Below are 21,233 nucleotides of genomic sequence, written 5' to 3'. Positions count from 1 at the left end.
CATAAAGCATCTTAAGTGTAATTTTCCCTTAAGTTCACCCTTATGTTTCCCTTAAACTTAAAGGATTAGATAAAATCCAGATAATTTACTCACCACCATGTCATCCAAAATGTTGATGTCTTTCTTTGTTCAGTCGAGAAGAAATTATGTTTTTTGAGGAAAACATTCCAGAATTTTTCTCATTTTAATGGACTGTAATGGACCCCAACACTTAACAGTTTTAATGCAGTTTAAAATTGCAGTTTCAAAGGACTCTAAACGTTCCCAAACGAGGCATAAGGGTCTTATCTAGCGAAACGATTTGTCATTTTTGGCAATTTTTCTTCTTCCTCCGGCTGTGTGACGAGTCAGCGCGACCTCACGTAATTTCGTAATGATGTCGAAAGGTCTCGTGTTACATATATGAAACACACATTTGCGGACCAATATAAACAATAAACTGACACAAAGACATTAATTAGTATCATCCGACATACAACAACGTCAGAACGGTCCTCTTTCTCCACACTTGTAAACACTGGGGCGTAGTTTCGATACGTAATCCGTGACCTCTTGACATGATGATGTATTAAGTGAGGTCATGCTGGTGCATCAAAGGACCGGAGGAAGACGAGAAGTTGAGGTTTAAAAGTGCATTTTTTTCTTGCCAAAAATGACAATCGTTTCGCTAGATAAGACCCTTATGCCTTGATTGAGATCATTTAGAGTCCTTTGAAACTGCAATTTTAAACTGCATTAAAACTGAAGTGTTGGGGTCCAATAAAGTGAGAAAAAAAACAAGCATTTCTTGCACTTTATTTTTTTAAATTCCTGCATGTTTATTGTTAGACTAAACCATTTGGATAGTTAGATCGAGGGCTTATGCAAACCTCAGTGTCCCACTAACTTCCAGGGGAAATACGTCAAAAATACGTAATCACTGCGGACTTTCTACTTTGCGGAAAAGCGGAAGTGACTTATATTGTTAGATGAAGCAAGAGTCATCTGGAAAGATATTAAAAAAATTCTTAGAAAGATATCCAAAGGTTTGTCATTTGCATTATAGGAACACATTGAGCTATAAAGTTAACAGTTAACACAAGTGAACAGAACAAAATTAATTACAGACAGAAATTAACTGTATCTCCTAAGATATGAAGAACAAATGACAGGACAACAATATTTGTCAAATCACTTTAACAAAAAATACATAGCAAAAATGGCAGTCTCTGTCTCTCTTCGCCACTTAAATAGTACAAATAATAAAACAAATCTCCCTAATTTAGGACCAAAGCAGTTGGTGCTTGAGATGCAAGGCCTCCACACGTAATGTAACTTCATTACTTATACAAAAAAATGGACATTGTGATTCTCAGATATAATTTTTTATATATATTATACTCTCTGAAGCTCAGCTGCAAAAGATGGGCTTTTGGTAGTGCAACCTGCTCCCGTGACTTGAGCATTCAAATAAATAGTGTAACAACATCTGTGGCACAAGGAACGCAACTCATTTCCTTTCCACTGGGTTCCGCCCGAACCCTTTCATCTCCATCCATTTTAATAAGACATGATCGTACACATTCAATTAAATCTTTTTCCGCTTCACTTTCATTGCTAGTTTTCTCTTCATCTCCTGCTCCTCCAAAAGCATTTCTTCTTCGTCTTCTTTGATACCGAGACGTAAACTGAAGAAGCAGAAACAAGAAAAGAAGTCATTAAAAATGCTATGATCGAAGGTCCTCTTGCGCATAGGGAATATCAAAGACAGTTATGTCAGATTTTTCTCTTCTTGGGATTCTTGCGTTGCATCTCCTCGAGCTCTCGTCTTTCCTCCTCCTGGTCCTCAAACACTGCCATTCGCAGGCTTATCAGACAATCAGGACAAGGCAATCACAGAAAACACACAGAAAGAGGCAGACAGCGTGATGATTTGGTGTTGATAATGAGGAAAACCAAATCAGTTTGCTCAGAATTGGGTTTTTTTGGTAGTAGTGAAATTGTGGGCTTACCTTCTAGCTTCTTCTTTTTGCTGTTCTTTCCAACTGCTCTCCATAAACTTCAGTGCATAGTCACTTTCATCTTTATATCTGGCAAAATAAAGGATACAACATGAAGCCACCAAAGTGCAAATTCAATGCATTGCGTTCCTGTAAAGTAGAGCTGTATAGTAGCATGAATCTTGCGATACGGTACGTATCACGATAAAGGGGTTGCGATGCTATATGTTGTGATACGTTGCCATACTGTAAAGCGAGGCGATATATTGGGATATTTCCTTTTTAAGGAATATAGTAGGATATAATTTAAGGAAAGTTGTAATTGAGAACACGCCACCATATGCAAACCTTAGCAAAAAATTGTGGGGCACCCTATGCTAGTACTTCCTGTCACTGTTTAAAGGGACACTCAAATTTTTTGAAAATGTCCTCATTTTCCAGCTCCCCTAGAATTAAACAATTGATTTTTACAGTTTTGGAATCCATTCAGCTGATCTCCATGTCTGGCGCTACCACTTTTAGCATAGCTTAGCATAATCCATTGAATCTGATTAGACCATTAGCATCGTGCTAAAAATAACCAAAGAGTTTCGATATGTTTCCTATTTAAAACTTGACTCTTCTGTAGTTACATTGTGTACTAAGACCGACAGAAAATTAAAAGTTTCGGAGATATGGCTAGGAACTATAATCTCATTCTGGCGTAATAGTCAAGGACTTTGGTGACGTAACATGGCTGCAGCAGGCGTAGTGATTTTACGCACTTCCCAAAAATAGTCCCCTTAGTAACTTTCAATAGTAAAGGACTATTTTTGAGCACTGCGTAATATCATTGCGCATCCTGCAGCCATGTTATGGCAGCAAAGTCCTTGATTATTACGCCAAAATAAGAGTATAGTTTCTCGCCATATCTGCCTAGAAAATCGCAACTTTTAATTTTCTGTCTGTCTTAGTACACGATGTAACTACAGAAAAGTAAAGTTTTAACCCCCAGGGGTCCAAAAACGCGGGGACGCGTTTTGACGTGTTTTCTCCTTATCATAGCAGAATCAACTTAAAATACTCCATCATTAATAATCAAACACTTACGTGTTTGACATCATTTGAAACTCTCAAGGTTCCTCTTTAATTAGTGTACATTTACAATAACAAGAGATCTTTGTGTTTTTGTCAAATAAAGAAAATAAACAGGGTGCTCATTCAAACATTTCTGTCTCCGCCAGCTGTCTCTCAAATCACGTTACAAAAATTAGTTGAAACTCCGCGAATACTCGTCACACAAACATAATACACATATCCAAAGAAAGCCTGAAATGTCTACTTTTAAACAAGCTAATTATTATCAAAAACAAATATTTCCTGTTTATATAATCTGCATTGAAGTAAAGAGAGTACCGTTTTTCCTGGCTGAGCTCATTATCTATAATGCGGTCACGCCCACACGCTGTTGACATGGTAATGAAGAGACGAGCTGTTCAAACCAGCAAAGCGTAATGTTTGATAAGATTTAAAGACTTTAGCGCATGTTTGGATTATAAACTTTATACACACACGTGAGGAATATCATCATTTATGTCTGGACATTGAGGAAGAGAAGCGTTTATCTTTAACGTTACCTAAGAAGAAGAACAATGGAAGGCGCAATGGAGGCGGATATATTCCTGAAGAAACTGTAAGTCATTTGTCTTCATTTATATTTGCTATCATGTAATATGTTATGGCTTGTGCAGTTCAGCCTACATAAGCAACCTTAACAGACTGCACGCTTCGGATTGAAAAATGTTCGCATTGTTTACAAACGAGTAACTTACGCGTGATCACGTAATGGCGGATTTCATTGTTTGCTGTACAGTGTTAGACACAGTTATTCACTTTCGTATCCTTCATGGCAACTTTGAGTAATGCTGCACTGCTGTGTCTTTTAAGTGTGTGCTGTAAGATTCCATGTTTACATGCTTATTTACAAACGAGTACGCGTGATCACGTAATGGCGGATTTCATTGTTACATGCTGTACAGTAGACACTTTCGTATCCTTCATGGCAACTTTGAGTAATGCTGCACTGGGGGGGGCTGCTGTAATATGATATTGTTTACATGCAATGCATTCCATACATTGCGCTTTACACGCGACACCGTTTTATTATGAGCTCCGCGTTGTTTACACGGAGACTCGCCTTTTTTTTAATTATAAATTTACCTTGGCCAGTCTACCTAGGTGTCTGAAAGACATCAATCACGTGACCAAATGGTGGCGCAGTGGTAGTGCGTTAGGCCGCCACGTGGTAGACCCGGGTTCGAAACCCGCCTAGGCCAAGTTTTTTTTTATCAAATATATTGAGTATATTGAGTTTAGGCGACCACCGTTACAAGTGCTATCATTTACCCATCAGTTATGTATGTAAGGGTATTTCTGTGGACAATTTATGCTAACAGCTGTTCATAACTCTCTTACAGGTCTGCATCCCTCTCATCAGTAAACTATGAAGTGGAAAAACATATTCACACTCTTTGGACATAAAGTTGTATTGTAACATGAGCCACATGAAGTTTACTGCTCTGTTGTTTATCAGTTTCTAAAAGTTAAGTTTTTGAATAGGGTCCTACTGACCTTCATTTTTATTTTGATTATATTGTTAACTTCTTAATAAACCTCAAACAAACATGTTCATTTGTCCTCACATTCTTTACTGTAGTTCCCTCCTCCCTCATTATGCAGATCATTATGCAGCTCATTATGCGAGCCTTTGTTTGCTAGCTGTCAATCAATCCTTCTCGCATACGGCCCCTCTAAACAAAAAGTGTCTTACAATTTCTAAATCAATATACTGGTTTATGTGAATGAGTAGGCAGGATGATTTTCACATCATTTTAAAGAAAAAACTCTAGACTACTAGATTCTGTTTAGGAAAGTCTTGTTAAACCATGTTTAGTATGGGTTTTGTGAACTTATATCAGTGACTTAAAATTTTTGCTTTTTTAAAAACCACGCATAAACCTTTTTCTCTCAAAAATACAAACATGTACATACATGTAGCTCATATAATATTTTAGCCCAGTTTGTGCTGAACACAGTGGTATGAGACACTTGCCATTATTATGTTTTAAAGCAACTGAAAAAAGACCAAATGTAAGAGCATGTCAGAACCTCTGACAGTGTCCCAAAATGCTCGGACCCCAGAGGGTTAAATAGGAAAAATATCGAAACCTTTGGTTATTTTTTAGCATGATGCTAATGGTCTAATCAGATTCAATGGGTTATGCTAAGCTATGCTAAAAGTGCTAGCGCCAGACCCGAGATCAGCTAAATGGATTCCAAAACTGTAAAAATCAAATGTTTAACTCTAGAGGAGCTGGAAAATGAGCATATTTTCAAAAAAAAAAAAAAAAAAACTTATACTAGTATTTTAACTATCGCAAAAAGGGACTCACATATTGGTTTTATTTGTATATTCTGATTCAAGACAAACTAAACATGAACTCACTTGTTCTTGTCATAACCAAAGATTTCCCTGATATGTTTTGAAATTTCATCTGGATCTTGCTCGCCATCGTCAATGAAGTCATCCATTTCCGAGTCGTACTCATCTTCTTCATCCTCGTACTGTCGTTTATAGCTGGATGTTATTGGCGGCAGCGGTGGTCCTTTGAAAACAAACAGGAAAAGTTTAACGCCACTTAAAAATTAGAAATATGTCAACAAATGGTTGCCACGTTATACAGATTATGACAAAACGTCAGAAATGGGCATTCATCACATTCTCAATTTCATCATTAATTATAATGTAAGGATAGTAATGTAAGGATATATAACCAGGATGACCACTCATGACAATTTAATCACAACAAGCACTTACTTAGTTATGATACTAACTTGCATTACCTCATTAAGCACTACAAAAACAACATTAAAGCTTCGTTAACATGTCCAGGATAATAATTGTAACTCAAAATATTTGCGGCTTATCCCTAAGCAAATTACTAGTAGTAATGCACTTACTGTGGAAGTCTACTTAGACTAGACAGATGATTACGTGGTCAGTCACCAATGTAATTTCATACTTCACAAACATTTACATTGCAACCCTGTCTATTCTCCTTGCAAATACTGTGCAACTGTCATGAGAGTCCTTTAAAGGGGACCTATTATGCAAAATTCACTTTTATATTTGAATGCAGTTTTGTGTCCGCAATGTGTGTAAAAACCACACAATGGTAAAAATCCACTGCTTTATTATATTCCCCAAAAATCAAAAGCAGAATTTGCGCCATTAAGCTCCGCCCATGCTGATGATAATTTGTGCATTATTAGCGTAGAGATCCAACCCTCACTGAGTTGTATGTAGACCACCACGTTTATGTCCTCGAGCTACGCAAGCAATACCTCATACCACAGAAAAAATTCATATAAAAACTTGTCCATCTCTTACCAGGAGGTCTAACCAAGACTCTGTGACCCGAGGCGTCAATCATCGTTCTGGGGCCTTGGGGTCCTGGAGGCCTTTGGGCCATCATCCCAGGTCTTGGTGTAAAGTTCTTTGAAGAAATAGTCTCTGCAACAACAGTACACTGTGGTCTACCAGGACCTGAGCCCATGCCGTTTACTGGCCTCCCGGAAAAACCGCCTCTCATCCTGCTTGGTCCATTTAAAGGAGCCCTGGAGCCTCCAGGAATCTGCTGCCCTTGCAGACTACCACCCGGTCTTGGTTGCTTTGAGGAATCACCGGGTCGTACAAGTCCATTGCTACCCGGCCGAGGTGGAGCACCGCTCCCAGGTCGTTGTACATTTCCTGGTTTTACCAGTTTCTGAGGATGCCCACCTCTGTCTGAGCTTTTTTGAGGTCCTTGACCTGATCTAGCGGGATCGGATGCAACTCCACTGCGAATTCCAGAAATACTTGGTTTTCCTTGAGGTACTGAGATATTCCCCTTCTTTGGGGTAAGGTCACTTGAGGTTGTGGGCCTTTGGCTCTGTGGGGGTCTGGGTGGTGCTTGTTTAGCCTGAAATGAGGGACCGGTCTTTATGGCAACTTTATTATTTAAGGCACCCGAGGAGCCAGAGTTGGTTCTGTTTTCGGTAGGTTTGGCAGAACCATGTGGTCTTTCGTTGGAGGTTTTGGGCTTTGGCTTTTTGCTGGTACTGGCAGATGAATACTTATCTCCAGCTGGCTTGGGCAACTTCCCATTTCTGTTGTCACCATCTATGGGTTTCTTTTGGGAATTTGAGCTGGACTGAGATCTGTTGTCCTTTTGCCCTGAATTCTTGTCAGGTTTCACATCCTTCCCTCTGTCTTGATTTTTAACTTTACGCTCCATTTCAAGTTCTCGAATCTCCTCTGCAGTTCTAGGCCTCTCTTCTGTCTTCTTTACTTGTTTCAGTTCAACAGGTTCGAATTGTTTTTTCTGTGCAAGCTTCAAAAGTTCTGCAAAGTTCATTGGTGGTGGGGCAGGCCTAGCTGAAGCACTGGGTTTTTTCGGCTTGCTGTCGACTTTGTTTGAGTTTTCGGCACGAGGCTGAGGCTTAAACTTAACCTGACTGTTTTGCTCATCGGATTCGGAATCTGTACCCTCGTAGTTGTAATTGTCCTCATCATCATCATCATACGTGTCTGTTCTTTCCTGTTCCTCAAACATCTCCCCCTTTGATCGCCTCTTTTTGGGTTGCTCGACAACGGGGATGCCATTGTAACCTCTGAAATTGTCCTTGGTCCGTGAAGCCATCGCTCGTGCCTTCCTGTCTGATTTAAGCTCCACTCTTTTGGCCAGTAGCTCCTCTTTTGCCTTCTTACTCTCCAGTTCTATAAAAAAAGAGGAATTGAAAGATGAAAGTATGGATTATATGAGCTTGCTCCCCCCCAAAAAAAACTAACTCTAAATAGGTCAGTTGAGAGGAATAACGTTATTGGGGGACAGTTAAAATAACTGATATTATTAATTCACTCTTTCCCAAGTCATCGGAAATAATAAGATCTAACAACTTAATAGTTTAAGCCCCTTTAAGTATGTGATGTAGAGGTCTGCACGGGTCCACATAGATAAGAAAACCTGAGGTCCGACCGAGACCCAAGCAAGCAAAAATAATATCTAAAAATTCTTAAATGAAGATGCTTTTTCTTGATAAGCAAAAAATAAAATTTTTTACACCAAAAATGTCAAATTTAAGTGATTTTGTGCATAAAACAAGCAAAAAAATCTGCCAATGGGGTAAACGAAAAAATTGAACATTTTTCTTAAACACTAAATTTAAGAAATAATTGCTTACCCCATTGGGCGATTTTTTGGCTTGTTTTATGCACAAAATCACTTAAATTTGATATTTTTGGTCTAAAAACTAGACTTATTTTCATGGGTCGTTTGAAATTTTAAATAGTATTTTTGTCTTGTTTTCAGTAAAAATAAGATTTTTTTTCTTGAAAATCATTTTTTGCAGTGCAAAATAGCTTGCGTGTGTGCATCGAGCCCTTTCACGTGTCTAAAACTTTTACGTGTGCTTCGGACACGGGTCAGGCATAATATTAGCAGCATCGGTGCTCTGGTAATTTAAAATGAATGTGTTTTTGCCGAACAGAAGACCCAAACTAGCTTGCGTGTGTGCATCGAGTCCTTTTCCAACTCCCTCTCTCAAGAACCGACCGTCAGATAATAAATGGAGCAGTGAGCCAAATTGGTTGCGAGGTCACTGTGTTTCTTTTTGTCTGACGGGTGCATGCGGGGCTGCAGACTGCACACAAGTCAGTGTCATTTATGTTTGAGTCTAAAAATTGCCACTTGGTCGCATTTGGGTCAGGTTAAAATAAATAAATAATAATATTCATAATAAAGTTTGGGTAAAAAGTGATTGGGTCATTTTGGGTCGGGTACATTTCTTAGGACCCGAGAAGAGCATAATGTGATGTGGTTTGGTAATATGTGAGAAACATTTGATGTAAATGAAATCAAACTCACTAGAATACACCTAATGCCATCATTTTTGGCCTGGTCCCTTACAAAATTAACCATGGTTTTATTATAGTAAAAGTGTAACCAAAATCTTTGTGAATGTGTTTGTATTGATAACTTGTAAAACCATGATTACACTAATGTTACTGTAGCAAAACCATGTTTAATTTGTGGTAACTATACTTTGAGAATAATAACCATGGTTTTTGTTTTATTTGTAATACAACCATGGTTAATTTCGTAAAAGGGGTAGAGAGAAACCTAGAGAGAGGAACCTTAAGAAAAGAGAAAGATTTTAAATGAATACAATGATAAATACAAAGCTAATGCTACTTTTGCAGTACATAGTGTACATGACCATAGGAGTCATATATATACTTATTAGTATGTTTGACACAAGGTTTGGGAGGGTTACTTTAAAAATATATTCTGATACAGTACTTCACAGATAACAGTTGCCAGGTTTTTTGCATAATGATTATGTACTCCCCGACCCTGTTTGACATCCACAGGTCTTATTACACTTTACAAAACATGAAAATCTACCTAAAATGCACAAGTACATATTAAATATATGCAGGGTTCCCACACCATAGTTAACTTCAAATTCAAGGACCTTTTAGGGCTTTCCACGTCCTATCCCTCAAATTCAAGGACTAAATGTGGGGACACATTTCAAGTAAAAGCAAGGTTAACTTGTGTTACCTTTTAAGAAACATTGTTACAGCCCCCTTTAGAGGGAACTTGCGCTGCGTCACTGCGGTGACACTTTGGGGACGCCTCCAGTGGTAAGTGCATCTGAATGTGTATATCAAATTCAACCAATGGTGAGGCTTAACGACAAAGACAGGGTGACACAAAAGCCAGGAAGTATATCGCTATCTGAAATATTGCCAAAGACGGCGTTACAGGGACGGAGGAACTATGGCAAGGGAGACGCAGCGCCTCGTTCCCTTCTCAGGGAACAACAGTTACATACGTAACCCAAGACATTTTCATTTGTCAAACACAACTATGCAAAAAAGCATTTTGGTATGAATCAACATTCACATACAAAGATATAACATTTAAAGCAAACAGTTTAGCACGTGTGCTTAAAAGGCTAGAAATGTTATGATATTATCCTACACTACACACGAAAATTGGCGAAATAATATGGATTTTTTAATATGGAACGTTCAATGACCTGGAACTATGCATGTATATTTTCAAAAACTTCCCAGGGCCTTGAATTTTTACCCCCAGATTCACAAACTTTCAAGGATTTCAAGGGCCCTTGGGAACCCTGTATGTGTCTATTTTATAGCAGTAAAAGGCAAATAATGTTTCAGATAACCAAGTCTATACCTTTCTTTCTTTGATCTATGGCCTGCTTCTTCAGAAAGGCCTGTACAGCAGATGAATTGACTCCTTTTATTTTGACATCTTTTTTGGGAGGTCCAGTTTTCAAGCTGTACCGTTTCTACAAACCAAACAAATGAGTTAAAGCAATAACAGAAACATGCATATGACAGTGGCCTTTATTTAGTCATAGATGTTCATTTGACTCGGAAAACTTGTTTAAATAAACTATAACTTAATTATATCACGTCACTTTAATGATATCAACACAAATTTTTAAGAATAGTAACATTCGAGTCATACAATACACATGCACTTGGTCATTGCTAATGCCATAATGTTATAAAGGTTGCGATATTTTAAATGTTACTCACCGGTACGCTGCTAAGCCCTTGATTTTGGGAGGCGATGGACAGCACGCTATCGAAATCCATAGTGACTGCTAACACTGTCCAAAGCTCACTTAGCTAATAGAAATAGCTAGCACTTGTCCTACCGATAACTACTTATTTTACAACTTTAAATATAAACCAAAGGTAGATTGTTTTATACAACGAGTATTATAAAAGAAAGAAGAAGAGAAATCCCTCGATTAAATCAACTAGCTTTAGCTTCTGGTCGTCATGTTGGATCAGCTGTTGTACATTTAAACCCCCAAGAACTGTGGATTTATCAGATATACAAACGAGATTCTTCGCGTTGTGAATAATGAAACCGGATCAGTGATACCGGATCAGATAACCCAAAGTGTCATCAAACGATTTGAAACAAAAAGGCTTTAAAAAATAACGCGAACACCGAAATCCTGTGAGATTTGTGTTTTCTAGAACTAATGCCCAAACCCACGTCATCCGGTTCAAATCCGCTCGTCACTTCCGGTGAAATATACTGTAATGAAAATAATTTTAAAAAATTATAATTTAATTTAAATTGTAAATCAATATAAATTGTACATTTTAATAATAATAAAAACAATAATAATAATACAAAATAATAATAATTAATTAATAAAGATAAGACTAGTCATAATTTAAGATAATTTTCTGCCTTTTCTAATTCTAAATATTTGTCATTGAAAATATATACTTATCAATCTACACGTCTACAAAATGCACTAATGCTCCATAACTTCCTAAATAATATAAATATTATAGTTCAACAAACTAAATGAAAACCATACTACAGAGGACGACAAAAATGATTATATGTTTGCTTGTTTGTTTGTTTGTTTGTTCATTTATTTATTTAACTAAAATAGTAAAAGAATTAGCAAAGTGCAATGAGTTAAAAACAACCCATCGAACCAATAATAATTTTGAATTTTTCCACAAGGTGGCAATATAAATCAAGTAAAAAGTGTGGTCGACTGTTCACAGTTTATTAAATATCGCTTTCATTCAATTCCTGCGTTTTTAATATGAAATAAATCTATAATAAAAGATAATAGAGTGAATTGTAAATTTGAAAACATTAATGTATTTTTACGTCCGCATTTGCGTGAGGCTCGGCGATTTCTGCATTATGATTGGACGGAATTGGAACTACGTCACGGTGTGTTTTTAATCCGTAGGCTCCACCCACATTACAGACGATTTCTCTCCTCCCACTGATGATGGCCTGTCCAAAACACAAGACCAAAACAAATCTCACATACAAAGGGACGTAAAATCTGCCGTGTGCTTTATTTCTCTACGCATCTCTCCACCGGTTAGGCAAAGCCAGGAACGATATTAAGGCAACGATGGTCTCGCCTGTCACTGTGGTGAGTCTGTTTCCTTTATTAAAGGCTTTTATCAAAATCAATTTGAATTTAATCGAGTATAACACTTTATAATCCAAATAAACTATATTTTTTAATTATAATATACATTCGGTATTAGTTTCATACGTTAAGGAAATGCGCACATATTTTTGATTACGTATTGCTATATGAGTCTACTTACCACTTTTTTCGTATAATGAATACATTGCACACAGACAATATATAGGCTACTTATCAGTGTTTCTGTTAAAGTCATACAAATATATATGTGTATACTGTATTTATATGTGCACTGTTATCTGGGGAATAACAATGAGCACGTGATCAAGGCCAGCATGTTCATGTTTACTTTACCTCGGCAAACCATGTGCTACACGATCATAAATTATGCTGTTCATTTATCCAAAGATTTAATGATCCATTATTAAGCATAACAGCATTGTGCCTGTGGGCTTTGTAGTTGTGCATTGTCGTTGTTTCCCCGCGTTTCTCTCGCTTTCAAAGCGGTTTTATTTAGTGGCAACACTCGTGACAAACCAATTGTTCCTCTTTCATACAGGCGCGTGCAAGGTTATTGCAATAAGAGCGACGCGACTTTCACTTTGTTGTTTCAGCAAAGTTATTTATGTCTGTCCAAAATGTCCTCAGATCTTGATGAACAAAGTGATGACTGATGCAGCGCCACATTCAGCTATTGTTGTTAAGTTCCGTCCAGATGCGTCCGATGAATCCGTCTATACCTGCATATACCCTGCACTATACCCTTGGGTTTACAACGTTGTTCCTGAAGGGCACCTGTCCTGCATATTTTATTTTCAACCCTACACCAACAAACCTGCCTTTAATTTTTAGGTAGCCCTAAACAATTTGATTTGCAGGTTCAGGTGTTTTTATTGAGGTTGAAACTAAAATCTGCAGGACAGGTGCCCTCCAGGAACAGGTTTGGAGACCCATGCCAATATATGGTATTTAAAAAATGACATTTATTTCAAATAGGAAATAACCAGACAGCAGACGACTTCGGACCGGATCCACACCGGAGCTGCCAACGTTGGCGCTGATCCGGCTGGGAGTCATCTGCTGTCTTATTTAGGCCTTTGCTATTGCAGATGGGGCAAAAACATGTTCTCATTCTAGAAAGCAGGGTTCCCACATCTTAGTTAACTTCAAATTCAAGGACCTTTCAAGGACTTTCCAGGTCCAATACCCTCAAATTCAAGGACTAAATGTGGGGACACATTTCAGGTGAGAGCAAGGTTACATCATGTTACCTTTTTAGATACATTGTGACAGTTCACTTTCGAGGGAACTCGCGCTGCGTCACTGCGGTGACACTTTGGGGACGCCTCCAGGGGTAAGTGTGTCTGAATGTGTATATCAAATTCAACTAATGGTGAGGCTTAACGACAAAGACAGGGTGACGCGGGAACCAGAAAGTATATCGCTATCTGAAATATTGCAAAGACTGCATAACAGGGACACAGGAAGTATGGCAAGAGAGACGCAGCGTCTCATTCCCTTCTCAGGGAACAAGAGTTACATACATAACCCGAGACGTTTTCATGTGTCAAACACAACTATGCAAAAAAGCATTTTGGTATGAATCAACATTCGCATACAGAAGATATAAGCATTTAAAGCGAACAGTTTAGCACGTGTGGTTAAAAAGTCTCGCATTTTTATGATATTATCCAACACTACACAGGGAATAATATGGATTTTTTTCCCAGAAAACTTCTTGCATAAAATAGATTCAAGCACTTTCAATGACCTGCATCTATGTGTGGATATTTTCAAAAACTTCCAATGGCCTTGAATTTTCCCTCAAATTCACAAAATTTCAAGGATTTCAAGGACCCGTGGAAACCCTGAGAAAGTATTTGATTGGACCAAATAATTATATGCAATAAATAAATATTTTATTAGGCTAACTTGTACATTTTTTGTCAAGCTTAGGGGTACATTAGTATTTACAGTAGGCTATCTACTAAAATCCATACATTTTTATTGTCATGGATTGCTTAAGGAACATTTAATAAATCAGGAATGCATATGATTTACCATTTCCAGGATGTCACCGGGTGCCCACATCCGAAAAACCATTCTAAGTCCTAAAAATTCACAGATTTAGTGGATTATTATTATCTATTGTATTTTAACATCACAGCTGTTAAATGTCTTGCTAAAGGACACAATTGTAATAGCTAGTTGTATGATCTTTTGTTCACCAGCTTTTTATCAACCACTAGACCCCCATTTAAAACGAATGTGCCTCCTCGCATTCATAGTCTGCATAAAGAAAACATGCTGTGTTCCTACCATGATTTCCACTTCATCTCCTCACGTTGTTTGTTTCCTAGTGTCTCTGTTTTTCAACGTGACCTTTCTCAGACTGCAGGGGGACATCAGAATCTGATTAAAATATACACTTGCTAACAATAGACTTTTTCCACTTGCCCCGTAGCCAAAGACCCAGACTGCGAATTCCAAGACTAAGCCAAGACCAATTGAGAAATATTTACATTTACTTGTTAATGAGATCTGTGCGTAACATTATTAAAAAATATATTTTTACCAACAATTTTCACCTGAGGATAAACCACTAAAAGCTTAGACTTGCACTGAACCATGTATCAAAATTTAAAGGGATAGTTCACCCAAAACTAAAATTCAGTCATCTTTACTCCCTCTCGTGTTCTTTTTAAACCTGTATGATTTTCCATTTTCTGTTGAAGACCAAAGAAGATATTTAGATAAATGATAGTAAGCACACAGCTAATTGACTTCCACAAGAAAAACAAATACTATAGAAGTCAATTTTCATTTTAGGGTGAAATTTCCCTTTAAATTCTACTTGGCAATAACCTAGCAGCCATGCAGGCTACCACAAAGACTGTCGCACGAGTAAGGAGCTTTTGTGGTTTATACTTGTGGAAAATGTTAGTAATCACACTTCTCTTTGACAACTTCCTTTTAAGATTAGCGAAGCTGTAAATACATCTACAGCTGACAGACCTCTGAGTTACAAACCTTACCTTGTTTTGTAATTGGGTAGTTGTGCAATCACGAAGGACAAATTTGACCCTGTGGGTCCCCAAAGGGTACCTCAGTCTAGGCCTTCATCTCAGTCTAGCCTTCATCTCATGATCATTTTATTCTCTCTCATTTTTTCAGAATTTCGTCTTATCGGTCTACCACACTCCCTATGTGAGCAAAGATAGCACTGTGGGAAGGACAGCCCAGTTGTCTTGTGTTTGGTATCAGTGTAAATGTTCATAGTTTATTTATTTGCAATGTCTTACACATCTTTGGCGTGTGAAACACATTTTTGAATCATTTTAACACCCTCTTTTTTATTTCCTACACTGTAAAAATAGCTGTAATTATGCAGCTGGTTGCCAGAAACTTACTGTAGAAGATAAAGACTGAAAACGTTTAATGTTCATTTAACTTTAAACAAACCGTTGCCAGTAAATAACATAAATGCTAGTTGGCAGTAATACCCAGTAATACTATAATTTCTAAAGAATTTTTTTACAGTATATAAACTCCCACTGGTCCTTGAAATCCTTGAAAGTTTGTGAATCTAAGTGAAATAATTTAAGGCCCTGGGAGGTTTTTGAAAATATACATAAATAGATATATAATAGATAATCTATTTTATGCAAGAAGTGGAAAAAAATCCATATTATTCCCTGTGTAGTGTAGGATAATATCATAAAAATTCTAGACTTTTTAAGCACACGTGCTAAACTGTTCACTTTAAATGCTTATATCTTCTATATGTGAATGTTGATTCATACCAAAATGCTTTTTTGCATAGTTGTGTTTGACACATGAAAACGTCTCGGGTTATGTATGTAACTGTTTGTCCTTGAGAAGGGAACGAGACGCTGCGTCTCCCTTGTCATACTTCCTGCGTCCCTGTAATGCCGTCTTTGGCAATATTTCAGATAGCGATATACTTCCTGACTTCCGCGTCATCCTGTCTTTGTCGATAAGCTTCACCATTGGTTGAATTTGATCTACACATTCAGACACACTTACCCCTGGAGGCGTCCCCAAAGTATCACCACAGTGACGCAGCGCGAGTTTCCTCGAAAGGGAACTGTAACAATGTATCTTAAAAGGTAACCTTGCTCTCACTTGACATGTGTCCCCACATTTAGTCTTTGAATTTGAGGGTATTAGACCTGGAAAGTCCTTGAAAGGTCCTTGAATTTGAAGTTAACTAAGCTGTGGAAACTGTTAAATGAAAATACATTCACAACCCGATAGCATAAATGGAGATTCATGGATTATTAATAATTATTCATAATTCGCCTTAGGACACATCACTATCAAGTGTTGAAACTCGAGCTGCCTTAGTGATGTCAACCGAAGTGATGTCATTATAGGGGCGGAGCAAGTTAATACGTGCTGATGAAAGAATAAGTTTTATTCTATATTAACATTGTTCCTTCTTACAGAAATGATGATGAGTTTCCCTACCGATAAATATCACGTCATTGCTTTTGTTGATTTGCAGGTCAAAAGTGAAGGCCCGAAGCTTGTGCCGTTCTTCAAAGCCACCTGCGTCTACTTTGTTCTGTGGCTGCCCACCTCGAGCCCCTCCTGGTTTAGTGCCCTCATCAAATGTCTGCCCATTTTTTGTCTCTGGGTTTTCCTGCTAGCCCATGGCATCGGCTTTTTAGGTGCCCACTCCAGTGCCAGGAAAATCCTGGCAGGACTTATTTTTTCAGCTTTGGGTGACGCATTTCTCATCTGGCAAGAGCAAGGCTACTTTAGTCACGGTGAGTTAATTCATTTGTGTGGCTCTGATTTGAATAGAATAGGATTGAATGCATAATTTCAAGTTGTTTGCAATGATCTTCAGGAAAAGAGCTCGAGAAGATCTGTGTCTTTTAATTAGTAGTCTTCCTGTAGCTCAGTTGGTAGAGAAAAGGTCATGGGTTCGATCCCAGGCAACACACATACTGATAAAATGTATACACTGAATGCAAAAGTGTTTGCCAAATGCACAATGTACAAGATACCCTGAGCTATCATGCCTGATTCAGCAGCTCTTATTCTGTATAAGGGTGATTCTCACGAAAACTTGGTTTTAAAAATGTCAAGCATGAAAATGTAAAAATTGCTTAAATGTACTTTTTTTCCCACCAGACATTGAAAAACAAAGTCTGGAGTAAATGGGAACATTAATTTTAAAACTTTTACTTATCATTTAACACTTTTTGTAACATAATTAAAAAATTAGTCCTAAAAAATCTCATTACCGCAACAGTCAGAAAACATCAACACTGACATATTTTCAAAATGACATGACAAACCTGAAAGAACATAATTTGGAGATTCTGCACATGCATTTAAAATCAAAGTATTATGCTTCTATTAATTAAATTAACATTTAATAAGCATCTGTTGCGGTAATGATAATCAAAATGTCGTGTAAGCATTCTGACAAGACAATATTTCAAATTAACTGTAAAAAAATGATCTTACCTGGTAGCCATCTTGAAGTAACTGGTCCATGTGCTTGGTCACTCAAAATCAAACTTTATTAAAATTCTGTATGTGTGCTTAAACTGTTCTCAAAAAGTGTTGCGGAGGATGAGAACATCAGGCATGGACACATCATTTTCCTAATTTTCTTCATTATTATTATACATGAATATTCAGTAAATATATATATGTCATCTAAAGTAGTCTAGCAAAACATCCATTTATTTTTTTTCTTAATATTTTTGTGTTAATGTCATTAAATTACAACATAACGCATGTTCAAACACAGCCGGGCACATTGCGGTAATGAGAATTTTAGCAGAAAATGAGATAAAATGTACAATTATAAATTCTTATGTTGAAATCACACATGGTGCAAGGTAGAACAGAGTATTGTGTTAATTCTGATGCTTTTTAATGTTACTATATTACACATTTTAAAGCTAAAATCATTAGTGCCGTGGTGTTTCAATGCTTTCGTGAGAATCACCCATAAAGGTTGAATGAGGTTTTTAGCTCTGGGTTAAGGGAACAAGCCATGCACCCCAAAGATACCCTTGGGAACCACACAGTTACTCAAGCTTAAATTTTCCATGACTTACGGAAAAAACATTTCCAAAGCTAACATCGGCCTCCAGTGTATCTTGTACAAAGATTATTATTAACACCATGTTTGTTATCTGTTATATCATCATGATAATTGTATCTCTGCCGTTATCAGGACTGCTAATGTTCGCCATCACCCACATTCTCTACTCTTCGGCCTTCGGGATGAAGCCCCTAAACTTCAGAGCAGGTCTGATCATTTCCGTCATCTCGGGCCTTAGTTACAGTCTCCTCTACCCCTACCTCTCCGGTCCTTTTACCTACTTGGTGGCCGTTTACACCGCTCTCATCGGATTCATGGGCTGGAGGGCCATCGCCGGCGTCCAGCTCGCCAACGACCTCTGGACCTGGACGAAACTTTCGGCGTGTCTCGGAGCCGTCCTCTTCATGGTGTCCGACCTCACCATTGCCGTCAACAAGTTCTGTTTCCCCGTGCCTCATTCCCGACTCATCATAATGGCGACTTACTACGCGGCACAGATGTTGATCGCTCTGTCAGCCGTTGAACGCCAAGATGCTGATGTGTCTTGGAAAAGAGCCTGAGGAACCGCATCTTAACCAGTTTTTTCCACAGCCGCTGCAAAGGTTCAAATCCCACTTGCTGAATCTTCTGGTCCATCCGTGGTTCCCCTGTCTGAATTTGCGATTTTAAGATGATGCAAGACCTGAATTTAACGTCTTTGCTTCAGGTATTTCCCATTATTGCTACAACCATGGCACTTATGACCTGAGAACAAGAGCCTGGAGTGATTTGGGATATCTGGAAGCTACTTTCAGGCCTTCGGGATGGACCGGAAAAAACACAATGTGGTTCAGGTTTTGTATGCAGGCTCACCTTAGATGTACCAGACATGACCAACATTTTAGTGTAACTAGTGCTGCTGTACCGATAATCAATGCACAGGTCTTCATAGTAGTCTTGATATGTCATTTCAAAGTCTCGATTTTTATTATGTTACTTGAGTTCATACACAAAACGTCCACGCCTACATGAGTAAACATGCTGGCTTCAAATAGTCCATCACGCCCAACAGACTGCATCAAGTGGTGGCCTCTATGCTTTGCGAGATGAGACCAAAGCTGATATGACGAATCTTTCAATTTAAAGGACTGAAGTTTTGCTTTCTTAGGAGGAAATTTGAGGACATTGTCTGTTATTTTTCTCTTAGGTTTCCGCTAAGTCAGCAACATTGTGCAATAGTTCATGAGGAAACCGCAAATAAGTATTAGCTTTACTGATTATTTTGTATGTACAGTATCAGATATTGTTTTTTAAGAGGGTGTGATGTCAGGTGTGTACCGAGCTTCCAACCACTTTCAATTGCCAGCGGGAGATATCTTAGTAAAGGGAAATGGGGAAACACCACATTGGGAAAAACAACATCGGCTTCGGATTAGCTGTCGAGAAAATCCATTCACGTGGATCTTATTCACACATTTTCAGGTGGAAATGTGAATGAAATGTTTCAGAGCAATGTTTTTTCAACAGTTTTGTAAATCTCGCGACATTATGTCTAGTTCATACTTCCCCACAAAATCAGAAGAAAAATAATATAGGTATAATTTACGCAAAGATAAAGATATTATTTTTTTGCATTATGACATTAAACATATAAGTATGTTTACGTTAATTTTTTAAAATTAAAATGTCATTTCAATTAAATATAAATATACTAAAATATAAAACTTTTTGGGGTGAAATACGACGTTTCTTAAATGGCTTTGTAAAATTCGCATGTTTAGTCAAATAGCGTGTACTGTACTTGAATTGAACTGATCACCGTTTCGTTCTGTAATTTTTAATAAGGGATCATCACCTGATCTTTTACTGATAGTAAATGAAGAAAATCAGCCTGGATGGAAACTCCACCTGATGTGATACCTGTATGTACTCAGCTGCTGTATGTGTTAGTGGAAACAAGTGAAGGCAAACACAGCTGAACACCTAAGCTGTTATTAAAACGATACAGCAGGCTTAATATAACTGTGACGCACATAAGACAACATCTAGTGGTGAATTGGCTTTTATTGAACACTAGTTGGAACAGATTGCATTATTTATTGCAAGCGAACGCTACACTGCTAAAAGTGAAAGTTGGATTAACTTTAAAAATTACTTTAATTGGTAACACCTAATTAATTTAATTTATTTCAGCTTAAATATTCTCACTTTTGGGGAAAAGTTTAAATTGAAAAGTGTTTATTTTTTCACCTCCCTTTTTTTACTTAAAGGGACACTCCACTTTTTTTTTGTGCTGCGTTTGGATGTTAGGGCTACTAGCACTGTGCATTATAGTTAGAAAAAGTAAATTTTCATAAAATCAAAACTTAAATTTTTTTCCTGGACTAAATGCTAAATACATGTCTGACTGTTGAAACGAACCAAAAGAAAACCAAGAAAATCGCGTTCACGACGATTTATGGTGATTTTATTTCTGTTCCACCATTGCCTACAATGACGCTGATGCGGGATTCCCCTGTTTCAAGATGGCGGCATTCGGTCCAATGAACTGCCGTAGCCAAGGCGACATCTAGTGTACATATCTAGGGGTTATTACGCCAGAATGAGAGTATAGTTCCTAGCTATATCTGCCTAGAAAATCGCAACTTTTTTTGTCGGTCTTAATACACGATGTAACTACAGTTTTAAATAGGAAAAATATCAAAACTCTTTGGTTATTTTTTTGCGCAGATTCAATGAATTATGCTCAGCTATGCTAAAAGTGGTAGCGCCAGACCCGGAGATAGCATATTATTTTAAAAACAATAGTGTTAATTTAAAGTTAAAAAAGTCCCTTTTTAAGTTTTACCAGTTAAAGTATTTTTTTTAAGTAGATCCAATTTTCATATTGTACAGCGTATATTACAGTGACGCTGTGCTGACCCGCACTGTAACGTTCTGTTATTGATTCGCAACAAAAGTTTGGGAAAATTTGTAAAAATTTCTATTTCATAATTAAACGTAAACGGAATGATTTTTTCTGTAAATTCGTCGTAAATCCATTTATCCATTATATTCAAGTAAATGCGATGATTTTCAAACGAATAACGATGAAATTTGTTGCGTTGCATTTTGTAAATGAAAGCTTTTGGAGAGTCTGTCAC

General features: G+C 37.6%; 2 protein-coding genes and 1 long non-coding RNA gene across 5 annotated transcripts; 2 read left to right on the top strand and 1 right to left on the bottom strand.

Moving 5' to 3' along the window:
* Positions 1–1,161: 1,161 nt before the first annotated feature.
* On the bottom strand, positions 1,162–11,123 carry LOC129433990 (protein SPT2 homolog). 3 transcript variants are annotated; one of them, XM_055192757.2, is made up of 6 exons: positions 10,633–11,123; positions 10,265–10,379; positions 6,409–7,776; positions 5,464–5,623; positions 1,992–2,069; positions 1,162–1,846 (listed from the first exon to the last, which is right to left on the bottom strand). In XM_055192757.2, exons 1-6 carry the CDS (start codon positions 10,690–10,692, stop codon positions 1,756–1,758), a joined length of 1,872 nt encoding a protein of 623 aa, XP_055048732.2. In that variant the 5' UTR covers positions 10,693–11,123; the 3' UTR covers positions 1,162–1,755. The 3 variants fall into 3 exon arrangements, with proteins under 3 accessions (XP_055048732.2, XP_055048731.2, XP_055048733.2); XM_055192756.2 differs by having other exon boundaries at positions 1,162–1,667; XM_055192758.2 differs by lacking the exons at positions 10,265–10,379; positions 10,633–11,123 and adding an exon at positions 8,924–9,104 and having other exon boundaries at positions 1,162–1,667.
* On the top strand, positions 2,979–4,649 carry LOC141364188 (uncharacterized). The gene is made up of 2 exons (XR_012369838.1): positions 2,979–3,651; positions 4,436–4,649. It is a non-coding gene; the product is annotated as an uncharacterized lncRNA (long non-coding RNA).
* A 713-nt stretch (positions 11,124–11,836) lies between the features above and the next one.
* On the top strand, positions 11,837–20,812 carry LOC141364343 (lysoplasmalogenase TMEM86A-like). Its single transcript, XM_073868893.1, has 3 exons — positions 11,837–12,020; positions 16,549–16,813; positions 18,244–20,812. Exons 1-3 carry the CDS (start codon positions 12,000–12,002, stop codon positions 18,669–18,671), a joined length of 714 nt encoding a protein of 237 aa, XP_073724994.1. The 5' UTR covers positions 11,837–11,999; the 3' UTR covers positions 18,672–20,812.
* The last annotated feature ends 421 nt before the right edge of the window (positions 20,813–21,233 follow it).

This window comes from Misgurnus anguillicaudatus, chromosome 6 (assembly GCF_027580225.2).
Source record: "Misgurnus anguillicaudatus chromosome 6, ASM2758022v2, whole genome shotgun sequence".
NCBI lineage: Eukaryota > Metazoa > Chordata > Actinopteri > Cypriniformes > Cobitidae > Misgurnus > Misgurnus anguillicaudatus.
This window is presented reverse-complemented; position numbering and strand designations above follow the sequence as displayed.

What these genes read in the sequence shown, in the direction of transcription:
- LOC141364343 (XM_073868893.1), top strand. Translation starts at nt 12,000, where the DNA reads ATGGTCTCGCCTGTCACTGTG. An exon ending in TGGTCTCGCCTGTCACTGTG is followed by an intron (nt 12,021 to 16,548) that starts GTGAGTCTGTTT and finishes GTTGATTTGCAG; the next exon opens with GTCAAAAGTGAAGGCCCGAA. An exon ending in GCAAGGCTACTTTAGTCACG is followed by an intron (nt 16,814 to 18,243) that starts GTGAGTTAATTC and finishes TGCCGTTATCAG; the next exon opens with GACTGCTAATGTTCGCCATC.
- LOC129433990 (XM_055192756.2), bottom strand. Translation starts at nt 10,692, where the DNA reads ATGGATTTCGATAGCGTGCTGTCCATCGCCTCCCAAAATCAAGGGCTT. An exon ending in CATAGATCAAAGAAAGAAAG is followed by an intron (nt 7,777 to 10,264) that starts GTATAGACTTGG and finishes CTTTTTTTATAG; the next exon opens with AACTGGAGAGTAAGAAGGCA. An exon ending in AGTCTTGGTTAGACCTCCTG is followed by an intron (nt 5,624 to 6,408) that starts GTAAGAGATGGA and finishes TTGTTTTCAAAG; the next exon opens with GACCACCGCTGCCGCCAATA.